Genomic DNA, 19,503 nt, shown 5'->3' with positions numbered 1-19,503 from the left:
CAAGCGCTCAAAGCGGCACAGGACGCTGGCATTGCTGCTTTGATGCGAATCATGAACACAGCTTCACGATTGCTGTAACAAGCAGATATATAAACTAATATTGTGAAGGATGACAGTTTAAGGGATTTAATGCCCATTGCAATGCATATGCAAACTATGTGGGGAATATCTTTTTAAATTAGTGAAACTCCCATTTAGACTTTGGGAAACGTTTAATGTTACTTGAATTGATGATATTTTAGTGTATTGTTTTTATATTGTGGAAGGCTTTGTTTGGAAAATTTTGATAAATCATTTAATATGGAAAATAAATGAATTTTAAAAAGAAAGAAGCATATATAGTGTCAAATTTCATCACTTTTAAAATCTGTGATTAATCTAGATTAAATACCAAAAAATTATGCAATTAATCCTGATTAAAAAATTGACTGACAGCAGTGATTAGATGATGCTGGCCACTACTGGTATCAGAATTAATTATGCTAATTTCTGATCAGTAAAATGCTTCAGCACTGGCTATCACTTGTTTGTTTGACAAAGAAAGAACATTGAGATTTTGTTGCCAAAGTAGAAAAAAACATTGTAACATAAAAGTCAAATCAAGTCAAATAATTTGTATTTGCATAGTTTATGTATTTGTGCTTTTCCCATTGTTCTAATGCAGCTTTACAGAAAATGTGCTGCAATGTCTGTAACGGCTCACAAACATGAATAACCAACATTCTTAAAAACATAATAAAGAATTTGGTTAATAAAATCTGATTTTCTATAGATTGGTATTATTTAAAATGTAGTCCTGCTGTCTACATATGTGGCCATACATTACTCTAGAATTAATATTTTCTTTGCATGTTTATTAGGTGCTACATGTTACAAATCAAAAAGAGAAATGGAAAATGCTCACAGCAGTCACGCTCGGGTCTCAGGAGGATACAGACACACACACAGTATACTGTATATATATATATTTTACATGCTCTCTAGACAATAAGCACTGAACAAAAATAGATAAGAGGACATTTTTGAGGGGGGAGGGACACAGTGGACCTTCTGGTACTAGTTGTGGTAGTAGAAGTAATGATATGCAAGTGGTAGAAAACAGTACTAGTGTTGTGCAAAGTGTCAGGGAGACTGACAGCCTGGGGGAAAAAAGAGTCTGAGTTTTGGCCTGTATGCTATGGTATCTCTTTTGAGTTTGTGGGAGGGGTAAGCTATGATGCTGTGGAACTTGTTTCTAATAAATGTTTATGATAAATGTCTATTATGAACGGGAGTGAGAGTCTGATGATTCTTTTAGCTGTTTTTCACAATGCGTTGCAGGGCCTTGCGGTCTGAAGCATTGCAATTCCCAAACCAGACGGTGATGAAGGTTAGAATGCTTTCAATGGTTCCTCTGTAGAATGTGTAGAGGATGTGAGGGGGGAGGTTTGCCTTCCTCAGTCAGCACAGAAAGTGAAGACTCTGCTGTGCTTTCTTAGCTAGTTAGGAGGTTCTGAGGGACCAAGTGAGATTGTCTGTGATGTGCAGATTCAGGAACTTGGTTCTATTCACGGTCTCTACATGGAACCCATTGATGAGCAGGGGTGGTTAGTGCATTTTATCAACATTCAGAGACATCGTCATTGGGATGGTCTTTTTAAATCATTTTATCAAGTCATTTTCAAAGCTGCATACAAAACTACACTTTGCACAACTTAGAACATATAAATAGTTATTTAAAGTATGTAAAGTTGGTCAGAATCACCTAAAATCACCTTATTGTCATAAATGTCAGTGAAAAGTGGATTATTTATGACGTCAAACCAATGGCAGTAATCCACGCATGTTATTGGCACACGCATGCGCAATAGATTAAAGCTATGCAATGAAAAAGGAAGAAGTCGCATGCAAAATCGCCTGCGTAACTATGCAATACAAGCTCTTGCGAGCAAAGAAACCTCTGCTTAGCAAGCAAAACCAGTCTTCAAACTTTGCTCATGTGAACATCTTTTAATTTTGTCAGTCACAGGTCGGGCTCTTGCTGTTTGTGTGCAACCTCATTTCCCCAGAAGTTAGTTGTGATTGGCTCCCTTTTTTATGAAGAACCATGACAAACTCACCTGTTCTCCGTGAGAGACAAGGAACACTCTGCATGTGAGTCATTATTACTTTTTGCTAATTCATCATATAATAACAGGGCTGATTTAATGTTATAGAATGTAAGTACTGTCTTTGCCAGACACTTTAAAAATTGCTGCATTCCTGTGATGTTACTATAGAAATGTAGGAACTGCTGTTTATTTATACATACTATAATATACAATCTGGCTTTTGTCATTACAGTTGTAAGACACTTTATTATTAATTGAAAGGTTGTGAGCCCAGGAAAGTAAGTCATAGCCTTAGTAACATGAAGTTGCAACATGTCTACGTCTACATTGGTAGTTTACTGCACCAGAGGCATATTAGAATTCTTCACGGGATACTTTTCAAAGAATAGTCTTTTTAGAGCATTGCTGTCATACAAATGTAGATAGATTATATATATCTAAATGTGAGGGAACATAAACCACCTCAGAAAATGAATTTGTTGTTTTTTAAAGGGTAACTAAACCCTAAACCAACTTTTTTTAGTTAATGATCTGTAAGCATGGGGCTTTATTAGTACTGGTCATTGATTCAAGTAATTGTTTTGACATTTGTGTATAAAGTGTTTTAATTCTACAATATATGGTGTAAAAACGTCTGAGTGCTGCCCTCTTCAGGTTGAACGGTGGCTACTGCAGTTGAATTTTCCTATTGGCTGTTGCGGTACTTCGTGACGTAAGCGGTGACAGCTGATGTAAGCAGGTTCCAGCTCACCATGCCAGATTCATGTACATGTCGTCTTGCGACCGTGTGAGGAATAATAATAACATAGAGTCTGACAGCAGCTGTCAATTAATCCGTCACTACGAGTCTCAGGTGCCCCCCCCGCTCAGCCCCGCACTCGGTTCCCTCTATCCCCGCCGAGGTCTGCCCACTTTTCCTGCATTTTCAAATATTTCTAGTGGGTGGAGTCAGACTCTGAGCAGGTGTTTAGTTACCCTTTATCACATTTTCCAAGACTCAAAAAATTTTAAATGCCGTTTTTATTTTTAATCTTGCGGTTATGAAAATAACAGATAAAAGATATGACCATTTATTTCAAGGTCTGTGGCCTTCTCACAGAATGCCATGATACTACATACGTAAAGATGGTGAAGAAATGCCAGAGTTTTTATTCCAAGTCAGTTGACCTGAGTAATTGCAGATCTCTTTTGAATATTTTTATAAGATATTTGGCCTACTTCCATTCACTCACCCAAGCCTCTCATATATATGTTGCTAGGTGATCACTAGGTGATCTCTTATTAATTTGTAATGTTTGTTGCTTGCTTCATTTATATTTTGTTCTTTATTCTGCAGCGCATTCTGAAGCGCCATCTTTTGGAGCAACTTCTCTGTGAGAGAGCACTTTTGAGAACTCCACTTGACCTGGATTGCATGGAGTATGTATGTCGCAAGCAGCTGTATCTCTTGACCAGCTCTCACTGAACCTGCCCTTCATCTGTAGAAACGACTCAAAACTGTTTAAAAAAACTGAAGCCCTTGTGGCCTTATACTACTCATAAAGACATAAAACAATTATGATTGTGGTCAATGATAATTATGACATTCCAATGTGATACAGAAGTGCAATATTAAATTCAATGACATGCCACTCAACACGATTTACTTACCAATCTGAGAAATGGAACTAGAGTCATTTGATAGAGCAAAAGTTGTTCACGGGCAAAGTTTGAAGAATAATTTTGCTTGCGCCGCAGAGGTTTCTATGTGCACGAGAGCTTGTATTGCATAGTTCGCAGGAGATTTTGTGCATGCCAGGGTTTAAAACGAGCGCGGGGGTTCTTCATTTTTGCTCACGTGGTTTTTAATCTATCACGCATGCGAGCGTCAATAATGCACACAGATTATTGCAATAGCAACTGATAGCCCCTTATCTGAGTCTGTCACTACCAGTCACATGTGAAAACAAACTTTACTCTAGATTCAAGGCCGTCTTGCATTTTTGTACAAAACAAATAGAACTGACCCAGAGTAACAAAACAGAAGCAGACCAGAGAAAATAAATCACAAAGGTACAGGTGAAAGCAGAGAAGTTGGCATAAATGTGTCAGTTAAGGTCATTTGCTGTGGTTCAACAGTTTTTAGGAAGTCCCCTAATGTGGTTTCAATTGCATATTAGCTTGCCAAGGCCATTTGACCAGACTTTCTGGTTTAAATATGTGACTTTACCACTGTTGCTGCTCTCATTTTTCCAATTTAATCCGAATTGAAAACATCTGATGCTGGGGTTGTTTAGTCCCGGTTTTACTGAGGAAAGTGTGCCTATCAAAATACCTCCATCATTAATTTTTTGGAATTTGTATGTGGTGAAGGAGGGATCTGAATTCAGTGGTTTATTTGGGTGGAGTCGACCAAACTCATAAGTAAAACCACAGTTGTGGTCTCTCTGGAGGATATCGCATTTCCATGTACTTTTAATTACTTTTCAGCATCTCGTGAGCATAAAGTTCGAGCAGCGATTCCTGTAGACATCACAGAAAAACAAAAACTACTACATTTTGTTTGCACCTTCTCTTAGGATCAAACTAAAGTTGTACTTGCTTTTATGTGATCATAATGAAAGGTTTTTGCCAAAAGCTATTGTGAATATATATACAGCACTGTGCAAAAGCACTTATGAAAATGTTGCTTGGTGAAGATTTCTTGAAATATTATGCCATAAATAGTTTTCATCAATTAAAATTCAGTAAACATAATAAAGCTAAATCAATATTTGATGTGACAACCTTTGCCTTCAAAACAGCACTAATTCTCCTTGGTACACCTGAACACATTTTTTCTTGGTCGTTGGCCGATATGATGTTCCAAGAATTCATCGCAGTTCTCCTATATGTTTAGGCTTGTCTCAATTACTTCTGTATCTTCATGTAATCCCAGACTGACACAATGTTCGGTGGGGGCCATGCCATCATCGCAGGACTTCCTGTTATTCTATTCTACTCTATTCTTTATGCAAAATGATTGTTTTAGAGTGTTACACTTAAATGTATATTTCCTATTGACACATTATATATTATACACACACACACACACACACACACACACACACACATAAAATATGTACTGCCAAGAGATAGGGTGTGGCGACACCTGGGACGCATTATCTCTCGAAGCTGTTAGTGATAACGGTGTTAACAAAACTTGAGCCGTTTTAACACTCTTCTTGTACACTTTTCAGTGTCATCACATTCACACATGGCTTTTCAGCTCACTGGTCACACAAACACTATGCTTTTCGGCAAGCGCTTAAAAACACAATCACAATGCTTTGTGCGTGCATGTGTGTCTCTCTCTATCTCTCTCTCTCTCCACCGCTTTATCTCTCACCCACTAACACCGTAATTGCCAACAGCTGCGAGAGATAATTCACCCCAGGTGTCCATCCCAGCCTCGCTCCACACCGACTTCACTCGACCACACCCTGCTCGCTACACACGGTTATTAGTTTATATTTTTTTTTATCTCTTTTATTATAATTTAAATTTGTTCTTTTAATTTACATTTTTGTTAGTTTTCACTAACTAAGCTTTAGTCTTTGTGTTTTACATTTTCAGTACATTTTGTATGTATAAATATATATATATATATATATATATATATATATATATATATATATATATATATATATATATATATATATATATACACTCACCTAAAGGATTATTAGGAACACCATACTAATACTGTGTTTGACCCCTTTCAGCCTTCAGAACTGCCTTAATTCTACGTGGCATTGATTCAACAAGGTGCTGAAGGCATTCTTTAGAAATGTTGGCCCATATTGATAGGATAGCATCTTGCAGTTGATGGAGATTTGTGGGATGCACATCCAGGGCACGAAGCTCCTGTTCCACCACATCCCAAAGATGCTCTATTGGGTTGAGATCTGGTGACTGTGGGGGCCATTTTAGTACAGTGAACTCATTGTCATGTTCAAGAAACCAATTTGAAATGATTCGAGCTTTGTGACATGGTGCATTATCCTGCTGGAAGTAGCCATCAGAGGATGGGTACATGGTGGTCATAAAGGGATGGACATGGTCAGAAACAATGCTCAGGTAGGCCGTGGCATTTAAAAGATGCCCAATTGGCACTAAGGGGCCTAAAGTGTGCCAAGAAAACATCCCCCACACCATTACACCACCACCACCAGCCTGCACAGTGGTAACAAGGCATGATGGATCCATGTTCTCATTCTGTTTACGCCAAATTCTGACTCTACCATCTGAATGTCTCAACAGAAATCGAGACTCATCAGACCAGGCAATATTTTTCCAGTCTTCAACTGTCCAATTTTGGTGAGCTCTTGCAAATTGTAGCCTCTTTTTCTTATTTGTAGTCCTATATATATATATATATATATATATATATATATATATATATATATATATATATATATATATATATATATATATATATATATATACACTCACCTAAAGGATTATTAGGAACACCTGTTCAATTTCTCATTAATGCAATTATCTAATCAACCAATCACATGGCAGTTGCTTCAATTAAATAGATTTCGGTGCAGTTTTATTATAGTTAACAAAAGCTAAAATGATGAAATTTAATTAAAAAAAAATTAATTAACTGATATAAAATAAAAACCTACATATTGGGAAACACTAATACAGAAATAAAATAAAAAATTATGACAAAATGACAAATTGTAGTTTTTGTAACTGAACAATATATCTATACAATACGCTCATCTATACAAACAATAGTAAGCAAGTATAAACACCATGGGACCACACAGCCATCATACCGCTCAGGAAGGAGATGCATTCTATCTCCTAGAGATGAACATAAATTGGTGTGAAAAGTGAATTTTATGAATGTGAAATGAGAGAAAAATAGTTGAGAGAATTTTTTATTTCAGCTTTCATTTATTTCATCACATTCCAAGTGGTTCAGAAGTTTACATACACTTTGTTAGTATTTAGTAGCATTGCCTTTCATTTTTTTTTTACTTGGATCAAATGTTTTGGGTAGCCTTCTACATGCTTCTCACAATAAGTTGCTGGAATTTTGGCCCATTCCTCCAGACAGAACTGGTGTAACTGAGTCAAGTGTTATGCCTGAACAATAGTTTGAACCCAAATGCTGAACACAAACATGGAGAGAGACTATGATAAAATGGTATTTATTTACAAACTGGGGAATTAGATGGAAGATGAACAGACAAGCCATTTTGCTACAACTTTGGATGTCTTGAGATTTTCCTTCCTCATGATGCTATCTATTTTGTGAAGTGCACCAGTCCCTCCTGCAGCAAAGCACCCCACAACATGATACTGCCACCCCCATGCTTCATGGTTGGTATGGTGTTCTTCGGCTTGCAAGCCTCACCCATTTCATTCCAAACATAACAATGGTCATTATGGACATTCCTCCAAAAAGTAAGATCTTTGTCTCCATGTGCACCTGAAAACTGTAGTCTGCTTTTTTTATGGCAGTTTTGGAGCAGTGGCTTCTTCCTTGCTGAGTAACCTTTCAGGTTATGTCGATATAGGACTTGTTTTACTGTGGATATAGATACTTGTCTACCTGTTACATCCAGCATCTTCACAAGGTCCTTTGCTGTTGTTCTGGGATTGATTTTCACTTTTCACACCAATTTATGTTCATCTCTAGGAGATAGAATGCATCTCCTTCCTGAGCAGTATGATGGCTGTGTGGTCCCATGGTGTTTATACTTGCTTACTATTGTTTGTATAGATGAGCGTATTGTATAGATATATTGTTCAGTTACAAAAACTACAATTTGTCATTTTGTCATAATTTTTTATTTTATTTCTGTATTAGTGTTTCCCAATATGTAGGTTTTTATTTTATATCAGTTAATTAATTTTTTTTTTAATTAAATTTCATCATTTTAGCTTTTGTTAACTATAATAAAACTGCACCGAAATCTATTTAATTTACAGCAAACCCTATCCTTAGGACATAAAAATGACAGACTTGAGAGTTAAGGTCATGGTCAGTTTCCTGTGAAGGACAATACTATATCTCTTCTGACCACAGTGCATTCAAGGGGTTCTCTGTGTGTCCCCAAAGTAAATGTAGCACAAAACAGCTTGAACAAAAACCCTATTCAGGAGCGAAAATCTCATGTAAACAGGATGGTAGCTAATCATGTTGGAAAGCTTCTGTATCAGACATCTGTTATAGTTCTGGCTTGATAGTTTGTGTTCCACTCTCTCTATGTAAACATACCTTATCTTCTTGGTTTATTTTTAATGCTTGAGTATCTCTTACTATGTGTTATTTCTGCATGTTAAGAATGCAATGCTTATCTTGAGTTAATTAACAAGTAAATGTTTGTGAGACATTAAAAATGTAATAACTGGCTTCACTATGTTTCCCTTGGGCAAATCTTTAAGATTTCAATATTAAAGGATATATTTTGATTCATAGCACCCTCTTGTGGCTGAAATCAGATATCTGTCAGTCTGAATTGTCCTCATCTAGGGTACATACTGTATTGATTTGTAGCTAGAACTGGCATGCTTTAATATTCAGGCACATACAAGGATTTTCTAATTCTGCTCACTGCAATCAGTCGCTTTATCGTACTTTATATGCATCTTTTTTTCAGCTTTTATAGAAACCAGATATCAGTTGTCCATCTACAACATACCAAAAGCACAATTAAGCTATAACTAATGGCACTGAATCCATGAAAAACAACTAATGCAACTCATTACAACTAAAATGTGACATTTTAATTTGGGCAGCCAGTGTGAATTAAGTACAAAATCATGACATGCAAGACTTGGAGTCTTGGTGCCAGCTTCAGGGTCAGCTTGTAGCATCCAGATTAAAGGCATGTAAAAGCTGAAAGCAGCCTAGAACATTTGGATTGCTATTTAATTTCAAAGCTCAATTGGAAACATTTTACTAAGGGCGAGCCAATTCTGCCAACTGGCAGACATATTTGGTGATATGGGTCAATGATTGTAATGAAGACACAAGAAAACTTTCCACCCACAAAGAAAAAGGGTTCATTGTAATTAATCTGTCCAACATATTTATTTGGCTGCTTGTAAAAATATGCTTTGTAAGACTCTGTAGTGCCTTTATGAATCACAAAAATATTTATTTTCCCTTTAGTGTTTTCTGTTGTTAATATCACTTGTGGTCCTGTTGAAGCGAAGCGAAACTTATGAGTTTTTGCTTGAACTGCCCATCTCGCATGTGTAGTAACAAATGCTCTTTTGCAAGGGGCTCTAAAGCTAGTGTGCAGTCTGTCTCATGAACACGCAAAGGAGATCAACAGTCAGTCAAGAATTTCTCTTAATAATATATTCAATTTCGGTTAGGTTCTCACCAAAATGTATCGAATTCTTTCAGAACAAGATTTGAGTCACAAACATACATTTATTAGACTTCTGAATTATACTTTTGTGTCCTTTTGAAGCATGAAGATGTGGTCACCATAAGCTGCCTTTGTATGACATCACTGAGCATAAACGTATTCCACAATATCTCCCTTTGTGTTAAGAAAAAGACTGTAAGTCATATGGGGTTATAACAACATAGGGCTGGGTAAGCAATGACTGGATTTTCATTATCCCTTTAAACGAAAATTTTTCCAACATTACTAGTTTTAATGTCATATTTTGGAATTATAACCTCAAATATATACATTCTTTAAATTTTGGCTTCGAGTACTACCAACTCAACAAAATTGTGGCTGTATGGAATACCCATAAGAGAACATTTGTAGAAAAAATTATAATTGTTATTCAAAATGCATATAGTTTTAATTCTTTGTTGTTTTGTTGTAGCTGGTTGACAGTGGTGATTTGTGTGAAGTCACCATTAGTGTCATGTTTTTTCATGTTTTATTTTCAAGTTTAGTTCCTGTTCCTGTCATGTGATTTCCTGTCTCCTCATGTGATCTTGTCATGTGTTTACCCTGTTCATGTGTCTTGTTTTCATTGGTTCATTGTTTGATTACTTTGTTATTAGTCTTGTCTTTTCATTGTTTATAGTTCATTTAGTCTTGTTATCTTGTTTATAGTTTAGTCTTGTAGTCTTATTTACTTGTTACCCATGTCCTTGAATTTAAGCCCTCATGTTTGCCATTGTCTCTTGTTGTGGTGTTTGTAACTTTGTTGTTTTGGTCAAGTCAAGTCTATGTTTTGCTCACATTTAGAGAAAGGGTTTCTGGATTTCACGATTCTTAATAAACTGCACTTGGGTTCATCACACGTCTTTGTCATTGCCAGTGACAATGTTACAATTATGTTGATTAGTGTTACCTCTGATGAACTTGGAGCCTGTTAAATTTAAGCCATTCTTCTATACTCAAATGTACAATGCAAAAATGCAGGTTTATGTGCATAAAGATGTACTGAGGAGAATCCAATGTGCCAAATGGCTAACGAAGATTCCAGTCATAAAAGACGTGCTATATCTCAATTAAAATAATTAAATTAAAATAATCACAGATGAGTTAAGTTTGCTTGTAACTACAGTAGTTAACATTACATAAATTAAGTTCTGTTTACTTGAGCCAAATAAGTACATTTACTTGAAAAAAGCATGTAAACCGACAGCCTTAAAATATCTAAGAAAGGTCAACTAATTAGAATTTTAGAGTGTAATAACTATGATAATACCCATTGTATCCCACATTCATTTCTTATCCAAAAAACTATTATTTACCTTTTTTCTTGACCTAATTAGGGACATGTTCAACTGTACCTCTAGTTCATTTGTGTCTTCAGCATATATATATATATATATATATATATATATATATATATATATTTTTTTTTTTTTAGATAATTATGAATTGTACAAATATAATCAAACTGAATCATGTCCAAAAAGATTTAATGATGCGATGCATAATTTAGTAAATCGTAGTCAAATCCTTGTCAGAGCAAATAATTAACACCCGCATTAGTTAATGTACTCTATGTGGCATGCCATGTGGTAATGAATTATGATGCATAATTGTTTATAATTAACTGACACACACTATGTACCAGGTCTAAGAGCCTTAACCCTGTTACCATTAATACACTCTAAAGAGATTAATCTGTTTTATCTATTTATAGGGTGCATGCAGACCAAAGAAAAAACATTAGATTAGACAGGAGGGGTGAGAGAATCTTTAGGGCTTATAAGAAACAGGTTTAGTTTAGTATTACTTTATTTAGTTAAACTGTCTAATTAATAGGGCAGCATAAGTTGTGTATGTTTTCAATGGGCTTTATATTGCTCTTCTTCCACCTAAAGAAAGGGTGTGCAGAAATCCTGCTATAGCAGATGCAGCACTGCTGGAAGGGCATGGTTACACACACACTTACACAAACACTTGCTCATGCCAAAGCACCGACGTGTCACAGCTGGGGAGCAGAGGAACTTCCCTGCTTTCAGCCCAAAGTTTTCAGAGGACTTCCTGACAATGCACTTAGCTTTGTTTGGAGTCTAACTCCAAGTATCAATTGTTGACAAAGATTAATCTAGTTTTGAAGACATGTTAAAGAGCAGCATTGGTTCTTGTGGAGCATTTGAAGACAATTTCATCCTAATATTTTGAAACATGGACATTACAGGAGGATCCGCCCTCTGTCTGGGCAAACTTGTTTATAATCCTTCCATGTTAAAGTGATCTGCTGCTGTCTGTATTCCATAAGGAAATGTGGGGCATTTGGAGAGCTGCCTGACTCTTCAGTTCAAATCAGGCTGCTGGGACATTTTTTGGCTGTGGTTGTAGGAGATGTGGGAAGAGAGGAGCTTTTTGAGAAACAGAGGGGAGACTAACCCTGTACCACGAGCCCGTTGTGCCCAGGGTCCTTCCTCGCTGTCCGAGCAGCGTGGACGGTTCTTTCCCTGTCATAGAGAGCAACTGGATGCTGATGATGACTTGGATGAGTGGGTGTATGCGCCTCTTTATCGCAGAGGTAAGCAGAAGACACTCAACTTCAATTCATTTTGGTTGTCTGGGATCATTCCCAAATCTCTCCTCCAAATTGCTCTAAAAATATCAGATTTTTAAATGTTTTTGTGGGGTTTATCCAGTAACATTACTCTAACTAATGGGGGCTCTATACTAGACTGAGCCTAGACTGGACCTAGCAGTTATTAAAGATTAGAAATGTGGTCAGGGTGTGTCAGTTGGAGAATTGGATAGAATTTTATTTTATTTTTTGTCAGAATGCTTACTGAGGATGCCTATTGAGGATACTATACAAAAATGTTACTTGACATGTCAAAGAATTAGTTTGTTTATTGATTAAACAAAGATGACAAATTCAACCCATTTCATTTAGCTGTGGAATCAACAAGTTGAGATAAAAACGAATAATACAACTAGCTAACAATGACATTTAGATTTGGCCACTGAGCACATTTTTATTTTTTGCACATATTTATATGTATAGCATTTGCATTTTTTTTTAAATAGCCTTCAGTCTTCAAAATTTTTGAAGGAGTGCACTGGGCAAGATGTGGAAGAACCTGATTTTCTAATAAAAATGCAGGAAAAAAAAATTATGCTTTTATTATCTGATTAATCAATTCACCGACAAAATAATTGACAGATTAATTCATTATTAAAATCTGTGGATTTATAATATATATATATATATATATATATATATATATATATATATATATATATATATATACTGTATATAGGGGCCAAACATTAAAGGGGTCATTAAATGGAGATATTTAGACATATAAGAAGTAACTGTACTATAAAATATAATATATATATATAACTCAAAATTCCTCCCAAATCTAAAAAGAGCATTTATAGTTGCCAATCTGCTGAAATGTCTTGTTTTGAAATGGTAAATTGTCTGCACTTATATAGCGCCTTTTTAACCTTAACGGTATTCAAAGCGCTTTACACTGTGACACATTCACCCATTCATACACACATTCATACACCAATGGCGGCAGAGCTATTTGGGATTAGTGGCCAACCCACTCTACCAACTGAGCCACAGCCGCCCCTGTGTCTATCTGTTCATGACACCATGAAACATTGCTCATTTGTATTTACACATCCCACAACATGCCTCATCGCAGCATTTCCCCTGCCCACTGGTGCACAGTTTGAGAGAGGAGGGCTTATGTGGCTAACCATTACTAACATAACATCAAAGGGGACCCATCTGGATTATTTTGAATAATTTTGAATATGAACATGAACTACACAGACTCTTTGACCACATTCATGTATCTTGCCACTTTTAAAAGACGCAGTGTCAAGTTACAACTCTGAAAGGGAGAAGTAATTATCTTACAATCAGCTGCTGTCTCTTGTTATTTTGAGCAAAAAGTGTCATGGATGCATTCTTTTGCACATCGGCACTATTTATAATTGTTGGTGTGTGTAAACATTTACTAAGATGGACGTCTTTGACCGTTTTGGTGTGTTTCTAACAATGTGCGGGATGATACTGTATGTATGTACGTCTAGTTTCACCGCTCTGGACTATGTGTGGTATTTTCAGCTCATGTCAATGTGGATTGCCTGTGAAGCAGTCAAAATATGATTCAATATTATCCAAGGAACTGTAATTTAAGTATGGGCCAGTTAAAAACACTTGGCCCCTTAAAAAAGCAAATTGTTTCATTCATGAAAATGTAAAAGGTCACGACTGTTTAATAGTTTATGGTGCAGAGTGATAACAGTTGTGCTTGAGATGAACAGTTTAATATATTTGGGTGCAATGTGTTGGATGTGCGTTATTTGTTTACCCTGCAATTTTGTTTTATAATGATGAGGGGCTTGTTCATTCTCTTCTGATTGAGTTTGCTGAATTTGTGGGGCTGCATGATTTCAGCCAGTCATAACAGGGCACGTTTACATGAAATTTTTAAAGGGTTGGAGCTGATCATATATTACTAAATTATAAAACAATTTTGGTGCAAAAAACTTTTATAATATTATCATTGGACCTCAGGAAAGATCATAAAATTACAAAAAAATCACTTCATGACCCCTTTAAATAATGCTATAAATTCTGAATATATATTTATAACTTGTGAATATATAGTTGTAGATTCAAATATGTAGCCTAGTAATAAATCTGAATATATATATATAATTGTAAATCTGAATTAACTGATATAAATCCGAATATTTGGATATAAAAATGTATATTCAGGATTTATATGTATCAGATCATTACAAGTATGTATATGGATTCATAACTTTATATTCAGATTTTCGATTGTATATTTGGATTTACAACTATATAAATATGTTATATATTTGACCTAATCCATAATTTGGAGTAATTTTGTTCCAGAAAACATTTTGAGTCTTATGCAGAAAGTAAAAAGTAAAGCATATCAGCCAACAGTTAAATGGTTAGATCTCAACAATGGTTATCTTTACTAAGCTAAGACTTCCATGTTCACTTATATATATATATATATATATATATATATATATATATATATATATATATATATATATGTAAATACTCTGCAAAAAAAAAAGAAACATCCCTTTTTCAGGACACTGTATTTTAAAGATAATTTTGTAAAAATCCCAAAAGCTTTACATATCTTTATTGTAAAGGGATTAAACAATGTTTTGCATGCTTGTTCAATGAACCATAAACAATTAATGAACATGTACCTGTGGAATGGTCATTAAGACACTGACAGCTTACAGACGGCAGGCAAATAAGGTCACAGTTTTAAAACTTAGGACACTACACGTTTATACTGACTCTGAAAAACACCAAAAGAAACATGCCCAGGATCCCTGCTCATCTGCCTGAGGACTGCAGATGTGGCCAGGGCAATACATTGCAATGTCTGTACTGTGAGACTATGGAATGATTTTCCGGACATTATTCAAAAGAAATTGCAAATTGTATTTGCAATTGCGTTTTCAATTTGTGGACGCATAAAATGTGACATAATCCAAACGCAATTGCAAATCGCGCATTACCGTTTGCATTTTCGTTTAAGCGAACGCACAGTGACTGCCAGATTTCAAATGGAAAAGCAAAGTCCGTTTGCAACTGTGTTTCCCATATCTTACGAGTTTTGGCCCTGTCATATTTAAATAGCAATTTCAATTACCACATCTGCTTTTTCATTTTCTCAGCGTCGCGTATGTAGCCAGCCAAAACTCAAATGGAATACTAATTCCCTTAGTATTTCCATTGACGCCTTACACAGAAACCTGTCAATCAGGGTCAAGGGTGGGATTATGCTATGGGGCGTGTTTGTCTTGGGAAGAGACGTCACTCACAGTCGACGGTCAAGATCAAATAAACCGGCGTCTATTCAGGGCATCACCTCTTTATTTATTTTGTATTTATTTTAATGTTTATTTGACAGGGACAAATGCATAGAACATTGCTTTATAAAGAATAGGCCTACAAAGTAGATGCCACGCATACATGTTTCTAGCCATGACTAATTTGCAACCCCTGTCCCTGGTTAGGCTTATAAATTTAAAACAAAAATTACAGAGTATTGAGTTTAAGATTTATAATTAATAAAATACATACAACAAATACATCCCATATATGAAATAAGATATGGGCTTAAGTAGATGTGGAAGTCACTATAAATCAAAGTCTAGACATATTTAACAATACAAGAACACAAAAGGGTGCATATGTCTGTGCGTGCTCACAAATGCAACATTATGTTTGTATGCATTGTGTTATGTCCTACGGAAGCGTATTGCATTCACTTGAGAAAAAAAAATCTACTCTGTTTTTCTGAATTAACGACTTAATTATCTCAGAATTACGAGAGAATTTTTCATGGAAAAAAAAGTTTTTGCTCTGTTTTTCTGAATTAACGACTTAATTATCTCAGAATTACGAGATAATTTTTCATTAAAAAAAATATTGAGATCCCTCAAAATCCTGCCAGGAGCTCTATTTTAGCTGGATTGCATGGAAGTAAACATGTCCCGCCTTTCAAGTTTAATCCGGTTTTATTTTACTTTGGGTCTGAGACAATATATAGAGATATATTTTAAACTTGGCCTTCAATACAAAGACATTACTGTCTATGACATTTGTAATACTGTCATGGCTGAGACACGCTTTGATCTTCCAAAGGACACTAATCAAGCAATAGACTTGTACTTGCATTTAACACGAGAACTACCGGAATTCTATAACTACTAGAATGGCCATAGCGGTCATTCTGACCGTTCATACTAGACTGTACCAAATGTCATGTCATATTTACATTCGAAACTTCTATTGAGGTTTTAGAATGAAGCTTCTAATGTCTGTCGTCATATTTTATGGCGTCATCACCCTAAAAATTTATTGAATAAAATACAATAATATGGATCAAATAGAGCGCCAAGCTAGGATAGTCCTACATAATACGATCTTTTTTTGTAATATATAATAGTGCTAGACTATATAAATACATAGGCCTATATATATTATATATTAGCTGCTAGACTGCCCCGGAAGGTGCGTGCCTCGCTTTGTTTACAGCAAGTTTTTTCCACCACAGTGAAAATGTTTTCGAAAGTCTAAACGCCAACAAACATGGATTGAGGCGGAATATTTCGTTAGATAAAAACATGTTGTGAATTTTGGAAATTATTACATCTATCCTTTTTCAAAACATGTTGACTTTTGGACTTTACAACGCTCTGGAGTTATTGGAAATTGGAAACAATCCTATGCAGCCACCACTGGAATCAAAATCCATGAATAAATGAATCTGTTATATTAATAAAATGAATGTGAAAATGTATTAGTTCATCGACAACCACAGATCTTGCTATTGTAGCTAATTACAGATACAAATTTGATTATTTATATTAAATTATTCTCTTTGTAAAATAAAAACAAATCAATAAAATAGCTTATAAAAACATCACCAAAGTGTATTTCAATGCATAGTAAAAACCTTAGACATGTATGAAACACATATAGGCCAAACCCAAAATGGCCAAAGCGGTTAATAAAGAATATGAACATTCGCTAAACTGTGGGAAAACTGATTTAGAAAGCAATATCATGCTGTAAAACTATAATGAAAATAGTATGCTGTAAAATCATTAAGAACGAATTCTCCTAAAAGTGGGCTCACTTGAACAAAAAAGGGGGCCCCCTTTTAGGAGAATAATTTAATATAAATAATCAAATTTGTATCTGTAATTAGCTACAATAGCAAGTTCTGTGGTTGTCGATGAACTAATACATTTTCACATTCATTAGAATTAAAATTTCGTGTCCTGGTGTTTATTATTAATATAACAGATTCATTTATTCATGGATGTTGATTCCAGTGGTGGCTGGATTGTTTCCAATTTGTGTTGTCCAAACATTTCCAATAACTCCAGAGCGTTGTAAAGTCCAAAAGTCAACATGTTTTGAAAAAGGATAGATGTAATAATTTTCAAAATTCACAACATGTTTTTATCTAACGAAATATTCCTCCTCAATCCATGTTTGTTGGCGTTTAGACTTTCGAAAACATTTTCACTGTGGTGGAAAAAACTTGCTGTAAACAAAGCGAGGCACGCACCTTCCGGGGCAGTCTAGCAGCTAATATATAGGCCTATGTATTTATATAGTCTAGCACTATTATATATTACAAAAAAAGATCGTATTATGTAGGACTATCTGTGTTCGCTTGGCGCTCCATTTTATCCATATTATTGTATTTTATTCAATACATTTTTAGGGTGATAACGCCATAAAATATGACGACAGACATTAGAAGCGTCATTCTAAAACCTCAATAGAACTTTCGAATGTAAATATGACATGACATTTGGTACAGTCTAGTATGAACGGTCAGAATGACCGCTATGGCCATTCTAGTAGTTATAGAATTCCGGTAGTTCTCGTGTTAAATGCAAGTACAAGTCTATTGCTTGATTAGTGTCCTTAGGAAGATCAAAGCGTGTCTCAGCCATGACAGTATTACAAATGTCATAGACAGTAATGTCTTTGTATTGAAGGCCAAGTTTAAAATATATCTCTATATATTGTCTCAGACCCAAAGTAAAATAAAACCGGATTAAACTAGAAAGGTCGGGACATGTTTACTTCCATGCAATCCAGCTAAAATAGAGCTCCTGGCAGGATTTTGAGGGATCTCAATATTTTTTTTAATGAAAAATTATCTCGTAATTCTGAGATAATTAAGTCGTTAATTCAGAAAAACAGAGCAAAAACTTTTTTTTCCATGAAAAATTCTCTCGTAATTCTGAGATAATTAAGTCGTTAATTCAGAAAAACAGAGTAGATTTTTTTTTCTCAAGTGAATGCAATACGCTTCCGTAGGACATAACACAATGCATACAAACATAATGTTGCATATGTGAGCACGCACAGACATATGCACCCTTTTGTGTTCTTGTATTGTTAAATATGTCTAGACTTTGATTTATAGTGACTTCCACATCTACTTAAGCCCATATCTTATTTCATGTATGGGATGTATTTGTTGTATGTATTTTATTAATTATAAATCTTAAACTCAATACTCTGTAATTTTTGTTTTAAATTTATAAGCCTAACCAGGGACAGGGGTTGCAAATTAGTCATGGCTAGAAACATGTATGCGTGGCATCTACTTTGTAGGCCTATTCTTTATAAAGCAATGTTCTATGCATTTGTCCCTGTCAAATAAACATTAAAATAAATACAAAATAAATAAAGAGGTGATGCCCTGAACAGACGCCGGTTTATTTGATCTTGACCGTCGACTGTGAGTGACGTCTCTTCCCAAGACAAACACGCCCCATAGCATAATCCCACCCTTGACCCTGATTGACAGGTTTCCGTGTAAGGCGTCAATGGAAATACTAAGGGAATTAGTATTCCATTTGAGTTTTGGCTGGCTACATACGCGACGCTGAGAAAGTGAAAAAGCAGACGTGGTAATTGAAATTGCTATTTAAATATGACAGGGCCAAAACTCGTAAGATATGGGAAACACAGTTGCAAACGGACTTTGCTTTTCCATTTGAAATCTGGCAGTCACTGTGCGTTCGCTTAAACGAAAATACAAACGGTAATGCGCGATTTGCAATTGCGTTTGGATTATGTCACATTTTATGCGTCCACAAATTGAAAACGCAATTGCAAATACAATTTGCAATTCCTTTTGAATAATGTCCGGAAAATCATTCCATATGAGACGCCTAAGACAGCGCTACAGTAAGACATGAAGGACCACTGATCGTCCTCGCAACACCTGCACAGGTGTACATCCTGTACATCCGAATGTCACACCTGCGGAACAGTTACAGGATGGCAACAACAACTGCCTGAGTTATACCAGGAATGTACAAACCCTCCATCAGTGCTCAGACTGTCCGCAATAGGATGAGAGAGGCTGGACTGAGGGCTTGTAGGCCTGTTGTAAGGCAGGCCCTTA

General features: G+C 35.5%; 1 protein-coding gene across 2 annotated transcripts in view; it reads left to right on the top strand.

The window, feature by feature from the left end:
- nhsl1a (NHS-like 1a) overlaps positions 1 to 19,503 on the top strand; it is an 89,735-nt gene that overhangs the window by 20,866 nt on the left and 49,366 nt on the right. Inside the window, exon 1 of one of the 2 annotated variants that reach the window (XM_052145857.1) lies at positions 11,481 to 12,056. The exons of the other annotated variant lie outside the window; for it this stretch is intronic. Coding sequence (XP_052001817.1) covers positions 11,873 to 12,056 — 184 coding nt within the window. The 5' untranslated portion in view covers positions 11,481 to 11,872. Of the gene's footprint in view, positions 1 to 11,480; positions 12,057 to 19,503 lie in introns of those variants that run through there. 2 annotated transcript variants of the gene reach the window in all.

This window comes from Xyrauchen texanus, chromosome 16 (genome assembly GCF_025860055.1).
Source record: "Xyrauchen texanus isolate HMW12.3.18 chromosome 16, RBS_HiC_50CHRs, whole genome shotgun sequence".
Classification (NCBI taxonomy): Eukaryota; Metazoa; Chordata; class Actinopteri; order Cypriniformes; family Catostomidae; genus Xyrauchen; species Xyrauchen texanus.
This window is presented reverse-complemented; position numbering and strand designations above follow the sequence as displayed.